The 27025-nt window shown below is 42.4% G+C and overlaps 1 protein-coding gene across 1 annotated transcript; it reads left to right on the top strand.

The window, feature by feature from the left end:
* The first annotated feature begins 508 nt into the window (after positions 1–508).
* mdfic (MyoD family inhibitor domain containing) lies at positions 509–25817 on the top strand. The gene is made up of 5 exons (XM_061714905.1): positions 509–718; positions 984–1138; positions 3223–3306; positions 16889–17275; positions 23832–25817. The coding sequence occupies exons 2-5, from the start codon at positions 1081–1083 to the stop codon at positions 24080–24082; spliced, it is 780 nt and encodes a 259-aa protein (XP_061570889.1). The 5' UTR covers positions 509–718; positions 984–1080; the 3' UTR covers positions 24083–25817.
* Positions 25818–27025: the final 1208 nt, after the last annotated feature.

Raw genomic sequence — 27025 nt, 5'->3', positions numbered from 1 at the left:
ATAAACCTCACATATCTGTATGATTACTTATAAAATATTTTTACATTTTTACACCAAATACATCTTAAAAACACTTTATTAAGAATTATATCCATCAGAAAGTTTTTTTTTTTTTTTTTGAGAGTATTTTTTTAAGTGGACTGAAGTCATAAAGTTATGTTGTATTTTTCCTTTTTTTTCCCCTTTTTTTTTTTCCAAATTTAATTTTGGGGACACATGTTCAGGGTCAGGGAGGGTTTGTGTTCTCCCCTCTGGCTCCAAGGAAAGTGAAGCGGGAGTGAAGAGTTGACTGGCTGCTCTGCAGGAATCCGGATATGATGAAAATGTTTCAGGCGCAACTCGAACCCGAGAGATTTATGGTTCCGCGTTACACCAACGCAGAGCCTACGGCGTAGCGTACGCGCCGACGCGCACCCTACGCCGTAGGCTAGTAACCCTACGGCGTAGGCTCTGCGTCGATTTAACGCTGAACCATAATTCAGACTTTATAAACTACCGCCTCTGACCGTCGAAGCGAGCTGACACCTCTGGAAGCAGCCGAACATCTGGACCGAACCGGGACACAACTTTCTGCCAGCCCCAAACTCCACCAAACAACTTTAGGAGCCGGACTTTTCCCTCTGTTACACACTTTCTGCCGTCGTCCCAGCGTGCGGAGGAACAGACGCAAGATGGGAAGAAGGCAGATTTGAAACCAGGGAGTTGTCATGTTTGAAAGGTAAGTAACGCTACATGGAAACCAAACTCAGAAAATTTGAAAACAAAAAAAAAAAGAGAGAGAAAAACCCGTTCTGCATGTTTTGCTTACAAGTTTTCTGTAAAAAGGCGAATGAAGGGAAATTTCCACTAAGTTTTACAGGCTCGACGTCACATTCTCGCCGCGTGAATAAGACCAGCTGAGTAATAACGAGCTGCTTTGACTTTCTGTTGTTGTTCTCTGTCCACGAGTCCGTGTTGGTAATAATGACACATTATTTTCACAGCACCGACGGCTGAGGAAAGGGAGGAACAACTTCTTCTGCCGTTTCTTTCTTTCTTTTGTTTTTTTTTGGGTCATAATCCCAAGAAGAGGACTGTCTCATGTCCAAGGAGAGCGTGCTTGCTCCAGAGGGGCCCCTGCTGCCACCCTCGCCTCATGGTAATGTATAATAACCCTAATGTTTGATTTATCACTTAGGTTTAGGTTGCAAGGCCTTTTTCTTCCAGTGTAAGGTATAATTGATCAAATTTCTTGTTGTTTATGTGCTTGTTCACATCTAATAACCAGTTGTTTGAGATTTGACAAGCTCAAACATGTTTGAAATGTCTGCTAAATATGCCTCATGGATTGGAGTGAAACTGTGATTCAGATATTAGTGAAATGCTCCTTTTTAAAAGCTTAAAGGGGACCTATTATGGCATCTAATACCTATTTTAAACAGGCATGGAATGTCTTAAAAACAAGCTTTTGATTGTTTTTGCTAAATAAATTAGAAATTCAGCCTCTGAGCCATGTCTTTTTCATCCCAGTCTCTAACCTCATTATCTATGAGGGATTCTGAGTGGGCGGGGCTATGCTAATGAGGCTCTGTGCTGATTGGCTGCCTGAATGACGCGATACACCGCTACGAAAAAATGGCGGAAGCTCCAGCCGGCGGAGTTAGTTGTGGGCGTGGTTTCACGCATCGGAGGCCAACCTCTGTAAATTGCATTTGGTTACGTAACGACGGGCAGAATCTGAACGGCCCGTAGATCCACATCACACTGGACGGCTCATCCGGGCGGCTGTACAGACACTGCAGAATTTGGTTCCTCCTTCTCTGAGTTGGCAGGCTGAGGGGAGACCACTTTATATATGTTAAAGCAAGAAAAAACATGTTTTTCATAATAGGTCCCCTTTAAGAGAAACTGGTTACTATAGTGATTCATTTTTGTGAATCAGTGTTAATCGGTGTGCATGGCTTGTTTTTTCTTTTAATCATCTATAGTTTCACATTTTGCCTTGATGATGTTTGTCCTTTTTTATTTTTTTATTTTTTCCCTTCCCCCCCAGCAAAATCGGAAGAAACACCCCGGTAACTATTAACAGCAGCCACAGCCAATTATAGTTTTTAATTAACTTTCTAGTTGCCCACTAAGATTATCGCATGTAAAATAAGCTTAACCCCCACCGCCCCACCCTTTCATTTTTTCTTCAAACAAGCAACGAACCGTTAACCATCCTAGTTATACCAAGCGTCATTATGGCACTGTCAAAAAATAGCAAAGTAGGACAAAGTAAGCAATCACTGGGGCTGCTGGATTGTGAATGGATTTTTGCTGGACCTTCACAGGCGCTCGCAGTTCAGACTAGATTTCCCCTCTCATGGGACTGTGGATGTACTGAGAATAGGCCAATTTATTTCTAACTGTGCTCACTAAATACTGTGATGCATCGCACAGTGCTGCTGCTGATGCAGCCGCCTCGCCCAAGCTGAGAAGTGTCATATCTATCTGGAGCTTCTGGCCTGCACCCGTCTCCTCCGCCCCCTCATCCATCACCGCTCGCAAACAGAAGTGTTGTTTCACCGGAGCACATCTTTGGGCGCTGCTAAATCAGCCTTTATTTGTGTTTTTCTGTTGTACATCAGCTCGCTCAAGCTACAGCATGACATTGAGGAACTTTTGGGGCCTTGTGAAAGCTCTGAGAGAGAGTACATGTGTGCACCAAACCACAGGTTTAGTGAACAAGGCCGAAGTGTACAGTGAGTCAAAGTGAGCCTTGAAGTCCAGAAACCAGTGGAAGCAGCTTAAAAGAGATGAGTCAAAAGTGTCTCTTGTGTCTTTGCCCAGCTATCAGGCTGAATGTTTTCATGCCTGCATACTTTTTTTTTTTTCTTTTTTTCCAATTTAGATGAATGCTGCCTTTATGGCAGTAAAACGAAGCTTGGCAGGTAGAACACACCCGGGAGCGCGAGGAGAGAAAATGTGATCCAGAGCTCTGGCAAGGCCTTCACCTGAACCGCCCCACCACGTCGTGCAGTTTGCCAAGTGGATTGTTTTTTCTGGCAAATGTGGGCAGAGTAGCTTCGGCACCTTTTGGCTCGTCCAGCCGTCTCTGATATTCTGTTTTTGGAGGCATGCCTGAGCTACGCATCGGTCTTCTGCTAGAACAGCTGAGCCCGATAACAGGGCTTTTGTCTTTGTGTGCTGCACTTTTATCCTTGTGAATCATGTTTAACATAAAGTTCTTCTGCCTCCCAGATGCTCGTGACAGTGAATCGACGGGGAGGACGCCGTTTCCCAGGAAACCCCCCGCCGAAGGACAAAGTCACGTTGCTGTTAGAAGTAAGTTTTAACGGCAAGGGGAGAGGTGGCGCGGGGGGGGGGGGGCAGACAGATACACATGTCGCCGTTACTTTTAATGACAAACAACAATGAGCCGTTTAATCAGGGAGGCTGAAAACGATTAGCGTGTTTGCTCGCACAGACAGGTGGTTGAGCTCAACTTCAGCAAGTGATTAACGCTGTTTTATTTAACATTTAAGTGGCTATAATTTCATGCTTTTTATGACGAAGCTCCACCTGCTGAAAATAAGCTGCTGTTATGACAATTGCACATGCATGAGCCAGGCCAGTTAGCCAACTACAATATTTGCTTCAGCGTTTCCAATTAAAGTAATAACCAGATAGCAGCAGCGAGATGCTTTGCCAAGTGAGTGAAACATGCATGCCCTCTTATTCTGCCATAACGACCAAAACTTGGCTGGTTCGGCCATTTTTAAGCTCCAGCTCCAAATCCTCGGCCCTGTGTTTTGGAAGTGGGGAAATCCTGTTTGTGGTTCTGGCATTGGCTGTCTTTAAACACTGATTGAGCCGTAGCCACAAGGGCGTTTTAGCCTGCACCAAACATTTACCTATTGGACGAGGACCGTGCCAGCTTGCCAGAGACATTTTTCCTTTTCTGAAAGGGTGTCATGCAGGAGTAGGCACATGTTTGAGAATTTACGGTGAGGGTTGTTTCCGAACTGAATGTTTTAATCGGTCTTTTCTCTCTTAATGCTTCAAAAAGTTTCTTGCAACTCCAAACTAATCGTATTGTTTTATGCAAATGTGCACAGCAAGGTTCTGCTAAACGGCAATTTAGCATTGTACTGCGTGAGTTCGGAGCAGGTCTAATTAAAGCTGGTTGCAAAGTAATTCCACTTGATGATGAGATGAAGATTGTAGCTCGCAACATGAAATGGACCAAAAGTTTTGCGCGCAAGCATTTTATTGTTCCCAAGAGAAATGTCTTTTCATGTAAAACTGTTTTTGACAACAGGTCTTTTGTCTCTAAGTTGTTAACCTCTCCAGGGTGCGTTTCCCACCCTTTATTTTTCACTTTGTTATTAGGCCTAATGACTTGCCGGTGACTTTATTACTGATGTCGCTTGGTAAGGAGATTCAAAAAAATTAAATAAAAAAGGCTAAAAGAGATTTTCTGTCAAGAGGTCTTTCCGTCTTGGCAGGTGTGTGGAGCATCTTCTGGAGGGAGGCACGCTTTTTCTTTCATCTCCACAGATAAGCCCCTGTGACAACAGTTTTGCTTCGTAATTGATGTCGCTACCCCCTCCAACATCCACACACACACACACACACACACACACACACACACACACACACACACACACACACACACACACACACACACACACACACACACACACACACACACACACACACACACACACACACACACAAACAGATGCTGGCGAGGGGAATTTTAGAGCAGAAGGAAGATAGATGACGTCTCTTTGAGGCAAAGGCCAAAAGACTACCATTTCTGGTGTTCAAATCTTCTTGAAAGTTTTAATGCATCTGCGTCTGTAGTTGAATCATTGTTGGAAATCCATCTAGGGCAGTTTAAGTTACCCTATTTATGTCAGAGACCCTTGGTGAGCTCGCTGCAGTTTTGATGTGTTGAGGGGACCAATCTGCTTGCTGCCAGGGGTAATTGAGAGCGCTCTCCACCATAGAAACAGGAAATCAATAACAAATCATCTGCCTGCCTACATCTCTACCCTCAGTGTGGTGGTTTTTTGTTTTTTCCTCCCCCCCTTCATCCCGCGGCCCGATGAAAAGCTTGTGGACGTGTTTTTTTTCCTCAACAAGAGGAAGCTCATTGTGATGTTTTGTTAAGAGGACTGATTGTTTTTCAGTTTTGATAGCGTTGTAGTGACAAACTGTCAGATTTGATCACCGGGTTTCCCTTAAAACAGGAACATAAACATGCCAGTAGTCCTGACGCAATACAATAAGGCAACATGGTGATGCACCAAACAGCTGCAGCACCCACCATGTGTGACCCAGGAAGTTAAAACTTTTGCTCCGAGCTGAAGTTGGTGGCCACCGTTGGCTTGTTGGAGTGCAGTTTTGTCCCCCCAGTGATGGATTTGAACAGCTCCTGTGTAGTTCTGCCATCTTTGAGGAGCAGGGAGAAACTTGTAGCGGGGAGCAGACATTCCTCAACAGTCCCTTCTGGGTTTTCAAGTAGCTGATATCTCCTGCAAACAGGGACCTTGCTGTGCGGGCCCCGGCCTCAGAATAAATTGCTACCGCCCTGCACTCATTTTAGGAGTTTAATCATCACATTATTCACCAGATTGTCAAATACTTTTTTTTTTTCTTTTTTCTTAATGCCTCTGTGGTTGATAAAGATGACCTTACCAGCTTCTGAAGAACAGGTCTGATTTTTGTTATCGTATTGAAACTCTAGCAAGAAGGGAAGGTCAAATAACATGACTTTCTTTTTTAAAGAAAATAAAGGCATTAGTCCGGCCTTTGTGCGAATCTCTGATTCGGTTCCTTGGAGGCATGCATTTCAGTTTATTACCTGTGCTCCGAATTGACCTTCTGGAAGCGAATTTTGTGACTCCCTAATAAATTCAGCAAAGGAACGGGGTTGTTTAATGGGATAGTGTCACATGCTTTCACCTGGCTCTGCAAAGAGACTGAAAAATCAAGACTGATATAGAAAACTCTAAAGGTTTTGATATAAGACCGCTGGTGAGGTTAAGCTAATATTGAACAATTTGCTAGAGCTCATCATTTTACTCATCAGCGCTGAAATATTATTCCCGCCCCGAGTTGAATCAGCATGGTTGTCCCATCAAACTTCACCCCCTTTGTCTTCCAAAGTGCTTTTAGACCATTTAACCTTGTGTCAACTTGCTTTTGTCAGAATCGCTTTCCGGTTGTCAGAACCGCATGCTGATTGTTGTTTTGCAAGATTCATATCTTTATGACAAACATCGCCGGCCCGTCTCTCCAGACATGTGTCTAAGAATAAACCTATTATAACCGAGGCATAATTTTCAAGTGATTACTTACCAGTGGGTCATGGAATCAAAAACTGTATAAATAGGGTGAAACGCTAGTGCAGGGGTTGATTAAAATGGCCATTGTAATTCTACCTTTGTTGTAATTATTTTTTCATTGTCTCTCTGCAGATAGATTTCATATGGGAAATTTCAAGTGTGGTAATTAGCATATTTTACTTAAAGTGCCCAAGACTATTCACGGCTAATTTTTTTTTGAAGATATTCAAAATACTTGAGCCAAATGATTAGATATGCATACCTCAATTTATGAACTGCAGTCTTTTAAGTGCACATTAGATAGAACGGTCCATGTATGGATTTTGATTGTGGAGAGAGGCGTTTTCTTTCTTTTTTTTGTGTGTCTTTCTTCTTTTAGAAGACAATTTTAGCTATGTTAACGCCAGCTGATCTTTTGTGCCTGAAGGTTTTCTCGTGCAGCGGATATCTGAAGTGGTTCAGTGAGCTTTCAGATCTTTTTATTTTAATTAAACAAAACCAATAACAAAGAGCAGAAATTCTCAAAAGTCTTTTCGTTTTACCTGCGCCGTTAAGCGCAGGTGAAGTAGGCGGGCTGCTCGCCGCGCGTTCGCCGGCGTATGACAGTGTCGACACCTTTCACAAGCCACTCACTGGGAGGGAGGAGAAGCGAAAAAAATCAACTAGTTCAATTGACGGCGGTGCAGGGGGGATTACTTGGCCCCTAACAGGGTTTTGGCACCAACATTAAGGTTAAAACCCTTTTCTATTATGAGATCTCTGCTGATGTTGCCCCTGCTAGCCCTGAACCCCTCGAGCTTCCAACTGCTTGCCCCCTTCGTGTTTGCAGGTTCAGTGCTTCTCTGCTAGGTCATTCCGTGAAGTCCCCTGATCAGTGGAGGGTGACCGGGGACCGCGGGCTGGCTCCCGTCCAGATGCACAGACGGCCACAGCTGACACAGCCGCCACCCTCCTTCGCGTACACACACACACACACACACACACACACACACACACACACGCTCCCTTCTCTCTCAGGCTAGAGCTAAAATCAATACCGGCGTCTCTGGGCTTTAAAAGCCTCTCAGAGGCAGACGAGCACCTCTGTCCCAAAGGCTGATCTCTCAGCTTAAGGCCTTGATTGGCATCCCGAAGATGCGAGGCACTGACCCACAGCTGTCCCATTAGCAGAGGGTTAATGCTGAGATTGATACTGAGCAAGTAAAGGAACTAGATGTGGGGGTATTTTGATAGACTGCCTATCCCCTCTGTGACCTGAAGACAGACCTCTGGTGTATTTTTGGCTTTTATGTAGTGGCATCTCTACTGCCACATCCTCATTTTGACTCCAGCATTGTCCTTGTTAGTGGTTTATTTGTGTGTTGACTGGCCTCCGTCTGTCTGTCTGTCTGTCTTTTTTTTTTTTTTCTTCCTTTTTTAACATATGTGCACATGCACAAGTCTGCACGCCTGCTGTTGAATTTCAAACAAGTCAAGCTTCCTGTGGAGGGAGATTTTGAAGCTGGTGGAATATTTGAGTCATCGGTGTAACTGAAACTGAAAATGCCCCTGTTCCCCTCCTTCCCTCCCTTTTTCTTTCCCTCCTGTTCTCTCCCGCCCTGTTGCTCCCTTTATTTTTTTGTTTTGAGTTGTCAGTTAGGAGAGGGTGGAGCATGTTTTTTGGCGTACGGAGCCTTTGGCGACTCCCTCAGGCCCGCTGTGAGTCACGTCATAATTGATCTTTTCTAGAAACTGTAGTAGCTAGCTGTCTAAAGTCTAAATCCGAGCAAGATGTGCAGATTTTTCATAAGAAAAATACTGCAGTGCATTCACCTGTCTTCATAACCACACTCCTTCCCCCCTTCTAAATGGTGAGAAATGGACAAGTCAGACTCAAACTGGAAAGTGGACGCGGGTTCATACAAATTCATTTCAGGGGAGAAAGCTGGAGATTAAAGCAATGATTTAGTGCTGCTCATTGCAGTCAGTTTGGAAGTAAGGAGGGCTCAAATTAGCACCATGCCACATTCCACACGACAGTGGAGACTAGAGACTTCAGTGGCCACAGCCTGTGGGAGGGTTAGTGTGGATCCCTTTCCCTCAACGTGATTCATGCGCCAGGAAAGGGCATCTCAATGGGACTTTCAGTGATTTAGATAACAGTCAAACATATTAATCTGAGAGAATGTGCCATTTTCAAATCAAAGAATAATTGATTACACCCCACCCTACTCCACTGCCATACCACACCCCCCTCCGTCCCTCCCTCCCCCACTTGTGGTGAGAGGTTCATTTCATCAAATCAAGCTCCCGTCTTTCAAGATTCCTTTTTTTTTTTTTCCCTACTGTTAAATGTAATTAAGCCGAACAAGGTCCGAGGGGGTTATTATTATTATTTTTTTTTAACACTCCATCAGCAGCCAAATTTGAAATTAGTAAAATCCCTGGCAAGGGAGTTGGGCAGTGGCTGCAGCAGAGGTGGAAATAGAGGAAGTGTCACCTCCCCGTGCAGGACGCCGGAGAAGTCTAATTTCAATGAATTCCACAGAGAATTAAAACAAGGCGGGCTGTGGGGAGGTGTTAAAGGAGCGGGACCACTGGATATTCCCCTCGCCGTCTCACAGTGCCGTCGCAAAGCAGACAAAAATGTGATGCTTCCTGTTTAAATGAGATGCTGCGCGGTCTGATCATCGTTGACAGGTGAAGACAGTTAATAGAGTTCTTCTGCGGGTTGAACACGCACACACACACACACGCACACACATGCGTGGCCTATCACTTCTGCTGATGAAGATCCAATATCAGAGCGGGTAATTTAGCTTTCTTCAGCGGTCATCATCATCTGCACATCACCATTTTATCAAAGATAAATACAAACCAGTCTGTGCCCGTGGAGGAAGTGACAGCCAAAGGATTGCCGCGTGATGTCCGGAATCACCTTGATTTTTTTTAATCTGTTGGAACAAGTGACATTTCTGTTAGCCTGTGTCAAGTCGCCTTCCAGTCTGTGTAAACGCTCCAAACGAGACCACTGACTTTCCAGCGCGCCCACATCCTTCCACCGCCGACTAATTTTCCCATAACACGAAAACATATTAGCATATGATGTCACGCAGCAGCTCGTGGTTTCCACGGGAGTAATGTCGCCATTATTCTGACACCAATCACATGTTGATGTTTCATTTGGTTGTGACGCAACTTATCTGTTCCTTCCTCAGTAGTCCTCATAGACGATAAAGAAAGTCCTTGTCTTGGAGTTTAGAAGGTCAGGCAGTAAACGAGACTTTGATACGCCCAAGGAAATTTTCAATCAGAGCCCCTTTTGTAATAACATTCATTGTACTATTTTCCTCTCTCTGCGTGTCCCTCCCGCTCTCTCCGCAGCATAATTCCCCTGGTTTTGCGTCTATAAATACGGGCATAGAAGATGTATAATTTCTAATGAGAAAATATATCCCTTTGGATTGAAAAGCAGGGGCCGTTCGGCGCGTCCCTGTTTGTTAGGAGGAGAGATCATACCTGGGGCTGTTTTGGCAGCGCGAGTTGGGTGCGGAGGTGGTGGTAAGGGGAGTCTGGCTAGGTCATTGCACATTTGCAAATTAGCATTTCAATCATGCAGGTGCACGGCTAGCAGAGCAGAAAATATAAATGCTGTTCCAATATGTGACATAAAAAAAGATAAACAAAACACCCGGCCTGCATTTCAGAACTGACTGACACTGTTTGTTCTTCCTGGTTCTGGTTGGGGCTTGCAACTAAAGCTGAAGGTGCCGCCTCTGTTCACATATTCCATTCAGTGTTAACTCACAAACTCATAGCATTGTGTAATAATGACTATTAGGAAATGACTACAAGATCTGGGTTGTGATGCTTTATTTGGGTGCGGGGTGATAAGACATTTGAACAACTGTATGCTCTCTATGATGGGCATTCTAATAAGCCTGAGCAAACACCTTTCGCCTCTCCTCTCCCCGTTTCTCTCGGTCTCAGGGGCATTAATATTAAAAAGGACTGAGCTTTAGAAACGCAGAGCTTGTGTGATTGTTCAGCCTGCTTTACGCCTTACCTGCAACTCTTGATGTGGCAGTGTGCATATTTAAATCTCCACACTGCCCTGGTTGACCTTTTTTGTGGTATATTTTCACGTTCATGACTATTTTAGAGTTCTTGTTTGTATAGCTTTGTTTCAGTTGACATGCATGTATGCATATTTCTTCGTGGTAGATCTACCTGTGTTGGTGTGTGTGTGTGTGTGTGTATGTGAGTGACGTGCAGCGGGCCTCATCTTCTTTCCTCTTGTCTTTTGGGTGCAATTTCCAGTTCCCTCCTGAAGGACCTATTTTCTGTGACAAAAACGGAGGTGTTTATACAGTATACTCAATTTTCCATACAGAGTGATCCCCTGCACATCTCCGGTGCAGCTCCTGCGCTCTCAAGACACTCTGCAGCCCGGTCCCCGTGTGGCGCAGCCACTGAAGACTCGGTGACAAATGGCAATTATATTTGTGTGTTCTTCATGAATCCATCAAACACTGGCCTTTTAAAAATGCTCCCCAGATATTTGAGGCTGTCAGCTACTAGTAGCTGGGACCAAATTGGGATGCTGCTTAGACAGTCAGGAACCACTCACCCCCTAGTTTCCCCTGTGATGTGTGTGACAGCGTGTGTAGGGGAATACCATGTTTTATTCAGCTACAAATGTACACTCTCAACAGTTGTTGATGTGCTAGAAATAGGGCAGTTACAAGTCCAATTTGAAGTGTGTGTATACATTAGTGTGTAGGTTGTGTTCTCCCTCCAAAGCATGTTGTCTAAGTGCTTCTTGTTAAGCTGCACGCGTTCAGTTATCCCAGGACTTCTTTTGCTCTCTGCTCTGTTTGGATTCATTAACAGGCTCAGATTTCTGTGATATTTACATAAGTCATTTTTATTTCAGATGTAGAAACAAACTCCTTTTTTTTCCCAGACAAAAACAAAAAAGCCAAGCAGACAAAAAACCTTGAACTTAAGAAGGCCAATCATGTGTAATACCCAGAGTAAACAAAGACTCGTAAAAACGTGTATACTTTATTGATATTCACCGTGTGAATTATTTTTAACCTGTTCTTAATGAGCACTCGGGGATCAGGGGCCGAACGAGGCCGAAATCATTCATGGCATTTTGAATAACACGATACAATATTCACATGCAGCACATCAGACAGAGGAGAAAAGAAGCTCAGCTTCAAGGCTTTAAAGACCGCTAAACAAGCACAGTCCCATCAACAAATGACTTTATGAACAGATGGTAAAAAGATGTAGAGAATTGCCACATGCTACAAATACTGGCCTGTGATTGGCTTAAAACCGAACATTCGCAGATTGCACTCACAGATTTAAGGATCACTGCTCTGTGGCAAAAAAGTCAAGAGTAAAAGAACAGCAACCCCCCCATTAGATCTCACCTTTGATATTTTGCCATCATAAATTATATTCCAGTTTAAAAGTTAACCCGAAACAAACAAGTCATTTTTGTGCTCTCAGACCATTTCTGAAAGCACATAGGCCTGCAATGATTAGTCAACACAACTGGTATTTTTCCATGAAAATTCATAAATGAGGAGTTTGGGGTGTCAGTGTTTTGTATAAAACCACATGAATGTCTTTACAGCTCAGAGGGTCATGTTTACCTGTTATTGTAATGCACTACACTACAGGGACGTGCAGTTGGCAGTGAAGTTTACATTTAGCTCGCTAAAAAAAGAGGAGGCTGTAAACAAGCAGTATCGCCAAGGGGCGATTGTCTTGCTACGATACAGCGGCCCGTGTGACGCTGATAATACCACAGATCGTTTGCGCGTCAGGCCACGTTGGCCATCCTTGCCCTGTATCTTCCATGAGCCATGCCCTAGTGTGAGTTGCATATGGAAGTTGTAATAAAAAAACAAACAAAAAAAAGTTAGTCTACCAAAAAAATCATGAGATGCAGCCGTATTACGCATGGAATCTTACACAAGAAGACCAACTTTTTGATGGGTCTGATTGTAATTCAAATAGATCTGTGACCTGCTGATACATTTAATCGATGTGATGATTGCATAGACGTATCAATCATCTTAATCGCTCATGGTGCTCTGGGACATCACTTTGCACAAGCACCGACAAGTCAACCTGTTCCATATTACAAACACTGAAGAGTTCAACGGATACAATCAAACCCAAAACAGTTACATTTGAGATGAATTTATACATTCAGTGATATAGGCGTGCCTTAATGTGCCACGGTGGCCGATTTTGAAAGTCTGTATAAATATCTGTATTCAAACATTTACTTTAAAAACTCTCTTCTGTACAATAGTAGAATCAGTTTTGGTAAAATAAGTGGTGAGATGTTGTTGAATGGATTTCTAGAGTGTTTGAGTTTTCACATGAATACGCAAAAAAAAAGATTTGCAGTCCAAAATTGTAATATTTTCACAGATGGTGATCACTTTTCTTTTCTTTTTATGCTGTGTCCCGTCTCCGGTACTCTGGCCTGGTCATATGTATACTCAATCTTGCACTTAGACTGTAATCTCACGCGTTATCTTTATATTAATGCCTTATTTGTTCATATACACCTTGTAGTTTTTGAGATATACTTATTTTATGTTGGTTGTCATTTCAAGGAAGAGGTTAAGTAATTAATACTAAACAAAACTTTCCCACTGGTTGTTTAAATGCACATTACAGCGAATTCACGATGGGTTTTCAGCATTTTATGCCGTCTTTAGATTAAGAGTCGTCGCTGAATGACATCAAAACATACTCCATGCTGTATAGATTTCCTTCAAAGAAGTGCACACACACAGATTTTGATGGCCCAGTTCACCAGCGCAGCACATTTCCAATTTCTTACCATATTCTTGCTTTTTGTCATTATCTCTTCATTTGTCTCATGGTGACTGTACAAGTCTGTCATTGCCATCTTTGACAGTATCATCATTATTATGATCAATGATTATGAATATTGCTCCAGTGTGTCCATTAATCTTCGTCACTTTTTTCCCCATCAGGTTAAAAATAAAAACTGCGAGCGCGTAACAACGATCCAAGGACCTGCCACCGAAGTGCACAACTTTTCAGAGTTGAGCCACTTTTTTTTCTAAACTGAAATCCAAGTCATTGTTGGTGTGCTGTGGTTTCTAAATAAGTATTTATACTTTGGTAAATTGATAGCCTCCTCAAAAGGAAAGGTAATTAGGCCTCCCAGTCTGCTTCAGCGTTTTGCTCTCTTTCTGCTCATAAAGTTTTTTTTATCTGAGTCCATAGCTCACACCACCTAAGAGAGAAACAGGTCTTTTCTTACAGCCATTACGAGATTGCTTTCTTATACCCATTATGAGATTACTCAGGACATAAACTTAAAGTGTTCTTTCATGGTTAATGTATAATGCAGGAATAGATGTAAGTAGTAGTGTTCTTCTGTGGTTGTGCAGCCAATTAATAAGCACATAAAGATAGAGCTCCATTAATGTCAGTTCACACGTTAAAATATGTACATAAGCAGTTTACTTGTTTTAGGACTCAAGTAGTTTGGAAATCATATAAAACCTCAAATAAAAAAAACAGGTAGGATTCTATGACAAAGTTTTATTAAACTCTTTCACTTTTTTCCCACGTTTATGTAATTGCAGCTTGAACCCCAGATATTTCCTATTTTGACTTATCGACTTTCTAAAAAATAAAACATAAAAAATGCTAAACAAAATAGTTGGAATGGGGGAGTCTGCAGGTATTAAACGTGCGGTGACCTAAAGGTGATCGTAAAGATGATTTGGTACGAAAGGAGTGTCCAGGAAAGTCTGATTATTTAAGGAGTTTCATTAGTTTACACTGTAACTGCATTTAATGCCTAACTTGACCTACAGTTACTCATTCTTAAAACAGAGCAAAAAGCAACATATTATCACAAGATCTGGGCTTTTCTGGGAAAGAAAAGAATATACAAGTGATATTTATTATAAATGGGCGAAAATAAAAGAAAAAGTAGCAGCTGTTGTGTCTTTTGTGAACCTCCTTGTTAGGAGGCTTCAGTCCCTTCCCGCATTGTCATGGGCAGGCTGTGAGGGTTTTGTCTCGTGGAGAAGAAAATCTATCAACCTGGTCTTAAATCACTGCATAATGAATTCTATCGCCTGCTACCCAGTTGTCTAATTCAAATTGCATGGAATCCTGATCCCTAAAGTCTGTATTTGTTTATTGAAGCAGCATGCAGAAGCCCGAATGAGGAGAAGGCAAAAAACCCAGTGTGTGTATTTAATTGCTTTGTTTTACATCCACATTCACGTCCGGCCTCTCCCAGGGTGATGTGTTGTTAAAAAGTGCGAGGCCCCATTCCCACACTCCGCTCTCTTGTTAACGTTAATTGCACTTGTTGGTGAGCTGACAGAAAGAAAATAGAGATGGAAAGAAAATTACCAGCATCATATTAAGTTCCATGTTTGCATCCACTCTGGAAAATCTGTTGGCTTTTGTTTTGGACATCTCTTTAAAACTTGCACCAGCCTCCCCTCACTATACAGTTGTTACACACCGTATAGCTGCGTTTGAGTCGGGTTGTGAGGACACTATACATTAAATGTATATGAAGACAGTATTAGATGGGGGAAAAAAACATGAATAAGTATGGTTCACAGAGACAAACTTTAAAAGAGATGAATTATTCACAGAATCTGGCAACGTGTGCACATGCACAGGGTCTCTGATGTGGAGGGAAGGTAACGCAGGAGCAACTCCCAGTAGAGCTGAATGTGCAGGTGTTTCTCTCAGTAAAATGCCACCTCCTTTGCTCAATCACATCCTTTCCCCTTCTTTCTTATCAGACAGGTCGCTGTCTCCTGACTTTCCGTGGCTGTCACACACATACGCTTACAAAGACTAGTTGAGGCCATCTCGGAGCTTTCACAGGAGGGAAGATCATTACTGCTGCAGACAGCAGACATTTCATATATGTACAGTATCACAGACTTCCTTCCACTTTTTACTGTATTAGTCTGTCTTCCTCGCTCTCACACCGTCTTAACTCGCTGAGGCACTGCTCCCACGGATGTCTGTCTGACTACAGTGGTGCCTTTTGTGATCCCGCCACGTACAAGGTTGAGCCTCGCGTTTCTCTTTATCGTTCCAGGTTGAAATGTTTGCCGAGTGATTGATATGATTTTGGAAAAACGGTGGCACAATTTGCAGAGAATGATTTGGCTGTGAACGGTGCGCCTTCATTACTGCGTTCAGGGTTGTAAGAAATGATCATCAACCTCTGTAGTGATAATACAGTATATGTGAATAAGATACGTGGAGTGCAGGGGGTGCGCATAAAGTTTTTCTCTCACTAAGATGAAGTTATGTGAAAGGAATTCAAAACTCTGAAAATAAACACTAAGACCAATAATATCAGTAGAAAACGTATTTCAAACCTCTGGAATTCACTGGTTTTATGCATTAATTTGGTTAATAAGGGAAATAAATGAGCTTAATGTGGAACTGGTGGAAAAAGTAAGTGAACCCATAGTTTAATTGCCTCAAGAAAAGCTAATTGAAGTCAGTAGCTTTTTTCCGGTGGAGTTCCTTTCATAAGTTTTTTAGGTTTGGTTTAGAAGTACTTTGATAAGATGCACAAACCTTGCGAGTTTGCTGCACACAAAAAGCATCAATAGAAAAGGATACGAAGTAACATCTAAATGTTTTGGCATCCGTCAATCCACTGTCAGACAAATTGTGTACAAATGGAGAAAGTTTGGCGCTATGGTTACACTTCCTGGAGGTGGGTGCCCAACTCTGGTCTGCAGAATCCTCAAAGGATTCTGTAGACCAGGAGAACTGAGTAACAGCTAAAGGCTGCATATTTATATTTATATTTAACATTTCCTAAAGAGGGCTGTTTGGGGGACTGATGAAGGGAAAGCTGAGTTGTTCCTGAATTATATTCATCACTATGTATAACATAGATGATATCATCAAAACAAAAGTATGGTAGAGGAAGCCTCATGATCTGCACTTGCTTTGCTACCTTAGAGCTTTGGTGTCCACCAGCAGTGATTTAGTGGAAGCTGGGTGATGCAGCAGGGTAGCGATCTTCAGCCTTAAAGTAAATCCACCTATGAACAGATTCAGAAGTAGAAAATCAACCTTTAGGAGTAGTCCAGTCAGAGCACTGACCTTCAAACCCCATGGAGATCCTGTGGAATGATTTGGAGATCTGTTTACACCAGACATCTTACAAATGTCTCTGCGGTGAAACAGTTTTGTAAATAGGAATGGTCAAAATGTTCTCTGACACGTCTAATAAGGAAATACTAAAAGCCCCTGGAAGTTTTAAGGGTTCACTTTCTTCCAGAATTGTGTTTGTTAGTTTCTTGTCGAAGAATGAACACAAGTCTTCTGTTGTATTTACATAGTTGTAAGTTGCAGTTAATGTGTTTATCTGTCGGAAATTCTTTGGTTGCAGGTGTTTAATCTGCCTCAAAGAAACTTGTCACTCAACGCAGCCTAAATAACAATTTTAGAAGCTGTATTTAATTCATGCACACAATGTTTTACTAAACAGCATCCTTCCTTTTTACTTTCCCCACCAGCTCAACCTCAGCCCGAGTCTGATCTTAATCCTACGCCCTCTGAGGCTGCCGAGGGCGACGCTGCCAAGGACCAAAATGGCTTACTCCACAGCAGCGCCGGCACACCCACGCTGAGCAACAGCAACGGAATCCACTCCGGTGTCGGCGGGCCCCAGGCCGCGCTCACGTGCTCCTGCGGTGCCAGCATCAGCAGGAGCGCCTCAGGCCCTGGAACCAGCGCCACAGCGACCACGCCGATGACGGCGCAGCCCAGGAGGCAGCCGTCCACGCACACCGTGTCGCACAGGATGCAGAGGAAACTGAGGTCCAGCTTGTCGGTCAACAGTGACAGCAGTCGACGCAGCAAAGGCAGTTCCACGGGCTCACAGAAACCTCCTTTGCCTGAGGGTGAGTATCCACACACACGAAGGTGTAATGGCAGGTAGATGAGAGCTGAATCCCGTCCTCACTGCTTACTAACCTTTTATTAACGCTTACTGCCGGCATGCTTGGTCTCAGCTTCTGTTTATCATTGGGGATGGTTCAGTCTTGACCTAAACTGAGGTCTCTGCCTGTACCTTCCTCTGTGGAGTCTGCATGTTCTCGCCATGCTTCTAGTTCTCCCAAGTGTCTTCCTTCTAGGGCTGTTCGATTAATCGATTTTAAATCGTAATCGCGATTATGTAATTAGAACGATGTTAAAACGTGAAAATCGTAAAATCGATTTTTCACTTTTCTTTTTTTAATTTTTAATTTTTTTTATTTATTTTTTTTACCTTGTCTGCACACATATTAATGATTGATACCATATTAATGATTGATGGAAATACCTCTCAATACCTGCGACAAGTGCCCCATTGGAGAGGCTCTTTAGTGTAGGAGGGGGCGTTGTAACATGCCACCGGGCATCCCTCAAGCCAGATGCCGTAGACCGGCTCGTGTTCCTTGCAAAAAACTTGCAAATGTGAATAGCAAATGTAATGACTGACATTACACACCTCTACCTCCTTCATGGGTTGCATTATTATTTAGCATGCAAAGACCCAGTTTAGTTTAATTAGAAAATGTCTTGTTTTATTTAGGAAATATAATTTACTGTATGTTTGCAAGTGCTGATTTGCTGATTTTTTTTTCAGAGATAAAACTTTATATTTTATTATATTTTTTAAAACTTTTTTTCAACTTATTTTACAGAGTTTTGCACTTTATTCATTAATTTTTGGTTTAATAAGAGCAAAGTTTGCACAAGCCCAATGTGTCAAATGTTCAATAAAAAAACAGCATATTTGAAATCATTTCTTTGCCTTTTGTCAATTCACAAAATAATCGTAATCGAAAATCGGATTTTGAGAGAAAAAAATCGAGATTTTATTTTTGGGCAAAATCGAACAGCCCTAGGTGCACGCTGTTATTGTAGCACAATGGAACCGTCACAATCATTTAAATACCGTAACCTTATTTAAGTACCTTACATACTGATCAGTTCTTTAATGTTACGAACGTCAGCTGTAAAAGGAGTTATAGAGGAAAAAAATAAATGATTTGACTCGATTGAGAGTGGCAGAATAGAGACTCTCCTCCTCTGTCAAGTAATTACTCACACGACGAAACCAGACCAGGATCTAGCAGAATGGGGGGTTTCCTTATGAGGTGCTCATGAACTAATACCTCATATAATATTGATAATAAAGTCTTACCTTCTCTCACCTTTTAATGATGGTGGTGCATTAGCGCTCATATTTATCACTCCAGTCTGCCAAATGACGTCTCATCTCTCTCCTGTGGCTTTTATTTTTCTTAACAATAAGTCAGAGATTCCTTTTACCGTGGAGGGGAGCCATCACTTTGTCAGGTGTAAGGCTGAGGTGAGTGTGGTAATGAAGGCGGCCGGCCGGTCCTCTTCCATCGGGGAGATAGGTGCGACCGTCTAACGAGGCCTGAGAGCACGGGGTGCCTATTAGAAGTCATGACCAGTCTTCTTCAGGCCCTTCACGGCCCCTCATCACCTCTCTGGGCCCTTTTCCAGCTCTCCATACTTCCATTCGGCAACACCTCGGCCCTTATTAACAGGCCCCTGTCGCCTCCCACCTCCATTGACTAAAGATAGTGGTTTGTGTGTATTTTTGGACTTTTGTCCTGTACAATATCAGGGTTTAGGCAGATTACTCATTCGCCTGATGAAAGGTCTTTATTGTTTTATCCTGTTATGTAGATATTTGCTGCAAGTTTTGCTATAAGTTAAGAAAATATCGCTTTTGAGGAAAAATCAGTTCGGTCAGGAGGATTTACAAGTTTAAATAGGGGAAAACAAGTGAGTAGTCAGATATTTATTTGATGATTTATGAAAAAGCACCGGCGCAAAATGCATGAATGAGAAAAAAAAAATACACACACACATCCGTAATATGTTAGTGGTAAGAGTGGAAGTCTCCACAAGGGATATTCCAGGCACATCATGTTTCCAACATTTTAATTGGTAAAGAACCGAATAAAGAGTGCAGAGAAATAAACCAGCAGCAGCTCTACACGTCTCATTATGGCTGTTGTGTTGCTTATTTGAAGATGCGGGTGCTCTCAGAATCAATATGTTCGCTCTCGACTGTTTATTTCCCCCCGGAAAGCAGCCAAGCTGTTGTGCTAGGATGTTTACACGGATTAACATAATCTGTTTGTCTGTGAAATTAGCCTCCTAAACAGCCCCCCTGAACACAGGAAATAAAAGGCGCAAGTTAGCAGGAGCTAGCTCTGGGGAATCTGTTGCTGTCGGTTTCTTGGCACGCGCCGTTGGCACCGGAGCCAATCTGTGATAACACTGCTGCTTCTGAGGACTCATTTACCCCGCTGTACAAAAGCAGCACGGGTTGTCTCGGCTCTTATCCTGTTTTTTTTTTCTTTCTTTCTTTTTTTTAATTGTGTGTAATCAGTTCAAGTCTTCAAGCGGCTTTAGCCTCATTTAAAGATTTATTTTTCCCTCCTTGCAGAAGCTAAAAAGCTTAAATCTGTGAGTTGTGTAAGCTCTAGCACTCGTCTCTCTGCCCTGCATTATAAAACAGACCTGCGTTTAAAGTTGCATGTGGTGGAACGTCACCGTCCAGCCCATTTCCTCTGCTCGCTCTTCCCCCGTGTGCGGCTCTGGCGTACGCCTGTGGCCACCGAGGCTTTGTCTTTCGCCTGCTCTCTCTCCCTCTTTGCGAGTGCCAGTGTTTTGCACAGCTTGCCGCTCTGAGGCCCATCCAGCTTGTTTTGTGTCATGCCGCTCCCCGTTTTTTCTTGATGTTGGCTTTCCAGACGTCTCGTAGCATTTCCTCAGAGGCGCCGTCTTTTGGCCCCGCAAACTGAGCTTCATCTCTGCTCGTTGACATTAAACAGCAGCATTGTCAGTCTTTCTGTTGGCTGGTTACACTCCGTCTCTGTGTTTTCATGGAGATGTGCCCCGCGTCCAGCTCTCTTGTGTACAATATACCAAGCTCCCTCCCTTCCCTCCGTCTTGCCGGCTTCTGTAAGATCCAGACTAATCGCCGCTGTTGAATTATACATCCAAGGGAATAGCTAAGATGACTGGCCACTACTTAATGCCTATGTACTGTGTTTGTCTCGTATTCACAGGCTGCCGTTGCATTCTCAGTGCTGGCATGGCTATACCCTCCGGGTGCTTCAAAGTTTGTTAGGCTGAACTGAGGTTTTGTGCACGAGGTCGACCCAGTGTTTATTTCTCACACTAGCATTTTGTACCACAGCACGCCGCGCTGCACGCCAGTAAACAGAGCAATGTGATTTCAGTTTTGTTTTAAGTAAACGGATCGCGTAATGCGCCCCACTGCGGTTTACTTCATACCCACATCAGTGATGTATGATATATTTTCATGCATCATCCATCACTGCAAGTGTTATGGCCTCAGATAAGGATAATAAGATGCATTCAAACTTCAGACACCCTCAGAGACACGTATGCACAGGCCGACTCGTTTCATGTTCTCCTCTCCAGCTTGTTTGTATCGCAGTCAGCCGTTGGCTCTGGTCAGCTCTGCAGCCCTTAGCACTGCAAAATTAGGAAGAAAAAAAAATCCCCTCTACTTTGATTAATCAAACATGAGGCATTCAGCGGCCCTCAGCTTGCCTTCCCAGTCCGCCCTCCACACTCTGCTTCTTTTGCTTTCCCTCTAACCCAATCTGCAACAGCCCCTTCTGACGGCTCAAGATGGGCTGATGAAAGTTATGCAAATGTGACCTGTTTGTAATGCTATTTTTCTGCATCTATCCACATCATGTCTTTTTAACACTCCAAAGCAGTGGTGCTGCTTTGGCCTTGGATCAAAAGAGAGGCGGCTGCGAGAGGAGCGTGCCATGCACAGATACTGAAGATAGCTAGTGAGGTTTAGTGACTTGAATACAACAACTGAAGTCTCAGGGTGGAGAAACTTCATTAAAGACAACATAAGCTGAATGCCGGTACATTTTTATGACCTGTAAAACAACCGCTTTAATTTCAGATCAAACTTTAGCTTTTATAGAATAAAAAAAAGTAATTTCTGCAGTTTCTCATTTGTCAACATTGTTGCCTGAGACTGTATAGAACTATAAAGATGCGAAAGACTAAATAAGATACATGTATCTCCTGTTACCTCCCAGGTCATTTGCATGCACAGCAATATCTGACCACTTACTACATTTTAAATTGCTGCTAATCAGTTAATTATATCCTTTTTAGATGAGACAAAGCCGTCTAAATAATGAGAAATTAGTTTTCTGTAGAGGTATATCTGCTGCTCAATAAAATGTAGGCTGCAGTTTTTGTTGCTGTTATTATTTATTTTTAGATCCAGTCGCCACTTAAGCAGGGGACATTCCAACTGTCTACCTTATGAGACAAATGACTTCATAGTTTTATAGTTGCAGAGACTGAGTTGCAGTGATTCATGCGTACAGTTAACAGATTGCCTCACCTTCAAAAACACTGAGAGGAGACGACAGAGCAACAGACCAGTTTGAACCCGTCAGTCCCATCCACACATGCTGAATCTGTAGGAGTGTGTGTGTGTGTGTGGGCTCATCGGGGGAAATTTGTCCTGCAAATCAAGTCGACTTTGGCACTTAATAACAAAACACAGGTGGTAACAAGATGATGGATGGAAACAGCTTCTTTTCTGTGTATCTTACATAAATGTATATGACCTCAAAGAAGGAATTAGCGTTACCTTAGAAATACAAAAGAAATAGAAAAAGAAATGGGGACTGTACATCCAAATACATGGTGCATTTTTATATTTTAAGATGTATTAAAAAAAAGAGAACCGGATTAGGGACTTTCAGTTAAATCTGGAAGATAATGGATAAAATACTATTTCATTGTAGATCGTTTTGTGCAAAAACCTCTGTTCTGTCAAATAGAGCACTTTTCCTTTTTATCTTCACTGCTGTAAATTTGAAGAAAAAATGAAGTTGGAAAGTATTTATGTGATTTTTTGATTATCAACATGTTTTTATTAGAAAACTGCTTTCATACTGGCAGGTGACAATTTTTAAAAACATTTTGAAATCAGGAGAGAAAATTACAGCTTAGCAGACATTTAAAATTCCAATTACTTACTTACTTATCCAATTACTTTCTTGGATGTTGAAGCACAATCACCGATTTTTGGGTTTCCTTCACCTTGAACAGTTTTTTACTCGTAACCATCCAGTCTGGTGCCGACAGCTGAATCTGATTCTGCTTCCCTGATCTCAAAGTTTTCTTCCCTCTAAAGAAAAAAAAAGAAAGAAAAGCCAGCAGAAGTTGGATTTCTCAGTCTGTGGTTTGTCAACATCCTCTTTCTGCTTTTGACGTGATGCATAATTCTTCCGAAAGGCAGCTGACCAAGTAAACTTTAAATCTTTCTCTGATTTCTTTATTTAAATTGAATAAAACATTGGAAAAAGCGCTTCAGAGAACTTCGGTTCATGTCTCTCATCAGAGCTGACGAGAAGTTGTTTTCACTATCAAACCAAAAACAGAAAATATGATGACAACCATGCATTATAGTCTTTCTCCTCTAATTATATGAAATAAAATAGGTAAAAGTGCACAGAGAATACAGCTCTGGGACTTGAGGTGGAAAGGTTGTACCTCACAAAAGGTGAAAAGATCCCTGATGAACATAGGAGTGGATTGGAACAGTCCACATTGTTTATTTTGATGATAGCCAGCTCAGAATATGTCCTTGCCAGGATAAAAGGCGATCAGAATGAATGCGGTTAATATTCGGGTACTTCCTGAGTGTGAAAATGCACCGATGACTGTCTAATTTAAGAAAGATACTTTACTTGATTCCCGTCGACCGTCACAAACATACTGTTGCTGAAGGTTTCACAGCTAAACTTCATATTTGTACGATTTCATTGCTCATCCGAGCCAGCATTGTGACATTTTAATGAAACACGTAATTAATACAGCAACTCAGAAGGCGATTTATGATGGTTAATGGGCACATTAGTAATTTAACGGGGAACTCTGGATTGCTGTGAAACGACAAGCTGAAAACTCTCCGCCAGCCACACAGAGAGGGTCTGCGAGCAGGTTAAATGTTAATCAGAGGCGTGAGCATTGCTGGCATTAATTCACCTATTTGCCTGGGTGAGACTCTTGGACTTTGCTAATCATCGTTGTTTGATCAACCTAGCAGTTTGCATGATAATGCCACAATTATTTCACAGACTGTTAATCAAAACCACAGGAGGGGAATTCGATTTTTCGAATGTTCCTTGTTTCCTTTAACCCTGCCCAGTTGGCCACGTCCTGTTTCTCTGCATGCATCACTCACCGACTCACGCTTTTTCCCTGCTTTCTCCAGACAGTTTGTTGAAAATCAGATAATAGATTTTTTGTTTTGAATAGAAAGGTTTATTTTGTGTTTTTTTTGCACTTATTTTATTCTGATTCTTGCATCACATCACCACTCGGCGCTCTGACTGGCCCGATCGGACCCAGACTGCTGCGTCCACTGCATCCTGGCCTGCCTTTTCTGCGAATTCCTGACGCTTTGCAACATGGTGGTGGCCCAGGCCTCGTGCGGCGCGTGCACGTCGGAGGCCTGCTGCTGCTGCTGCTGCACCGAGGACATGGGCGACGACTGCAACTGCCCCTGTGACATGGACTGCGGCATCATGGATGTCTGCTGCGAGTCCTCGGATTGCCTGGAAATCTGCATGGAGTGCTGCGGCATCTGCTTCCCCACATAGGGGAGGGCCTTCGATGGCGCAGACGCCAGACGAAAACACGAATGGACGCTGCTGCTGTCGTCACTCTGAGTCCAGCAGGAGGGAGGGGAAGTGTCCGGGTGCGGGAGGGACGGGGGTAACCGGCGAGAGATGGGTTTTGACACTGGGCTTCTCCATCAAAACCAGCTCAACGCAGGCTAGAAGTAATTCCAGATTTTTCCAAACATGTAGCTTCAATTTCAAATGTGTTGTAAGTGTTTTAGCCATTACAAAACTATTATCCCAGGTAGCATTCCAATTTTTAGTGTCAGGAATGACGTCTCTCTAGTGATTTTGGACCAACAGTTTGCATAGATTGTCTCGATTGTCTCCAAAAAACATTTACTCAGACTTTCCTCTTTGAATACATGTTGCAGTCTTAGTACAGTACAACACTGTAAAACGGTCATACGATGGTTAATGCATTCCTATTTACATACTGTAGTTTTGCAGCACAAACTTCCACTGAGGTTTATCTACTGTAGCACTGTAGAACAGTTGAAACTGGTGAAATTTCACAGGTGATTCAGGATACCGTCTAGCACTTCACATGAGGGTGTTTATAGGGGCAAAGTGTGTTTACACTTTTTTTTTTCTTTAACCTTGTTTTTAAAAAGAAAAACAATCTACAATTACAGGAAAGAACTGCACAGAATTTCTGATGAGCTGCAAAGTTTTGCAAAGAGCTGGAATGTTTTTCAAGTCCTTATTTTTCTTACGAATCTCATCTCACCTCCTTTGATCGTCTAGAAATAAGTAACTGGAAATGTAAGTTTTTTCCCCCCCCCCACTGCAATAGGCTCTCAGTGGCTGCGTAAAGATAATGCCACGTGTACGGCTTATGTGTTTTCTGTCAGTCGCCCTTTAACGCCAGCCATCAGTGAATTGGCTTTGTCAGCGGCGCATGGTACAAGTCATTTTCCACGATCCTATTTCAGATGTGTACTGATCACGTCTGACTTGTTGAACTGCACTCTATTCATCAGGGCCACGAGGAGGAATTAAAAAACGGTGACCCCAGTTGCCCCATAAGCAGCTTTTGGGTATCCAGTGACTCAGAGTATAAAAAAAGGAATCATGAAGTGTCATGCTGAAATGGCAAACTAAAGCAGGGTAAAAAAAAGCAGTTTTCTTCTGCATTTTTTTTTTCTTTCCGTTCCTTAATTCTGTGTATCCCAAGATGAGTTTATGGTGAATCATGAGCGGAGTCATTTTCTTGTCTTGCAGATCCGCTTTGATGTTGTTTAAGTGATGATACTTAACGCTGGCCCTCATTAGCACTGCTTACTAAATGGTAACAAAAACTGTCCCGTCTAGCGGCATCAAAGATAATGTGCTGTCATGTGCAGCTCTTCTTAATAGCGCACTGTTATGTGTCTAAGAGGGTTGGAGAGACTCTTTTTAGCAGATAATGTGCAGAAAGTAAACCTCATTTTCATGTTTTTGATTAGCTCAAACCACAAGTTAGTTGCGGGCTAAAGAGTTTCAAAGAAACACTATATAGATAATGTGAAGAATTAATCTAATAGAAGAAATATAGTATATAGTGGCTGACTTCTTGTACTCTACTGTTATGTTTTGTGTCTTACACTTGATCCTTTTCATCTTGATGCACCATTGCTTACCTGGAGTCCACAGCTCGTTTCATTAGTTTTGCACATTATACAAAATCATGAAGAGAACTTTTTTTTTTCTAAATAAAACATGTCCAAAAACATTGCTTTTACTGTTTTCTCTTCTTATTTACTGATTTCTATTGGTGTCCCTGTTTTGTCCCTCTTAAAGGATCATTCTGGGGTTAAACTAACCCTAGGTCTGTTATTAGGTGGAGTATAAACTTGTTAGACGCCTAAACAAAGGGAATACTGGCAACCAGAGGAACCACGTAACTTCACATGAGGCGGTGGCACGGGGGGTTTCCATCCCTGGGCATGTCCAGTCTCACCTGCTGACGAGCTCAAGACATCTAAGTCTTCCAGGTCTTCATACCTCCTATCAGCATCTGCAGCAAAAACTACCAAATCTTCACACAAGTACCCCATTCACCGTAAAGTGTCCTCTAAATGTCTAAATGTCTAAATGTTTTCTGAAAGCCTTGTTGATTGGTTAACTCTTCGTCTTCTCAGGTGAGATTGAAAAGGCCCTGGTCTTATGGCTACTTTACCAAAGGGGGAACCTATGGTTGTTTTTAACTCTGGAATATTCCTTTAATTGTCCACGGAACAATTAAAGCATTTCTGTGGATTTCAGAAACAATTATTTTCTTTATGGGCCACTTCTAAAATCATCAATTTATTCTTGTTGAGGTGTTCCTTGGTGGCATAAGTTGTGGACTTAAATGATCATTATTGCAAAAGTAAACTCCAACTAAGCCCCATTCCTAACACAGGTCCCTGCTGATCTGTCATGTACTAACTGATGTGAATCACAATTGATAGAAAAGTTGAATTAGTGACCGCACACACGATAGTAGAGGGGCAACTCCAGATGGTGGCATCTCCAGCACCATGCTTCAGTCGCTGTGACCTTAGCAGCTTGACTTTCCTGTCGAGAGCACATTGCAGCATATGCAAAAGATCATAAAAGCCACATACTGCATACAAATTGGTAAATTGCGTTTTAAAAAGATCAGCAAACCTGAAATACAGGGGATATTTCCTGGTTCGTCTGGCATGGAGGTCAAATTTTTGCAATCTCTTTGTGATTGTAGTCACATTTCAGAGTTACACATATTGACGTTTGGATTTTTTCTTCATGTAATAGTTTGCTGTTGGGCAGAATTAGTTAGGATGACCACTCATGGATATACATACTCGTAAATCAAACTGCATCCACTGGTTTCCTGGTTTTTGGGGAGCTGGAACATGTTCATTGCGCCTTTACAACCAAAACTACTTTCCTTTTTTATTTCCAAGGCATTATGGA

The sequence above is a fragment of the Cololabis saira genome, chromosome 23 (assembly GCF_033807715.1).
Source record: "Cololabis saira isolate AMF1-May2022 chromosome 23, fColSai1.1, whole genome shotgun sequence".
Taxonomy (NCBI): Eukaryota; Metazoa; Chordata; class Actinopteri; order Beloniformes; family Belonidae; genus Cololabis; species Cololabis saira.
This window is presented reverse-complemented; position numbering and strand designations above follow the sequence as displayed.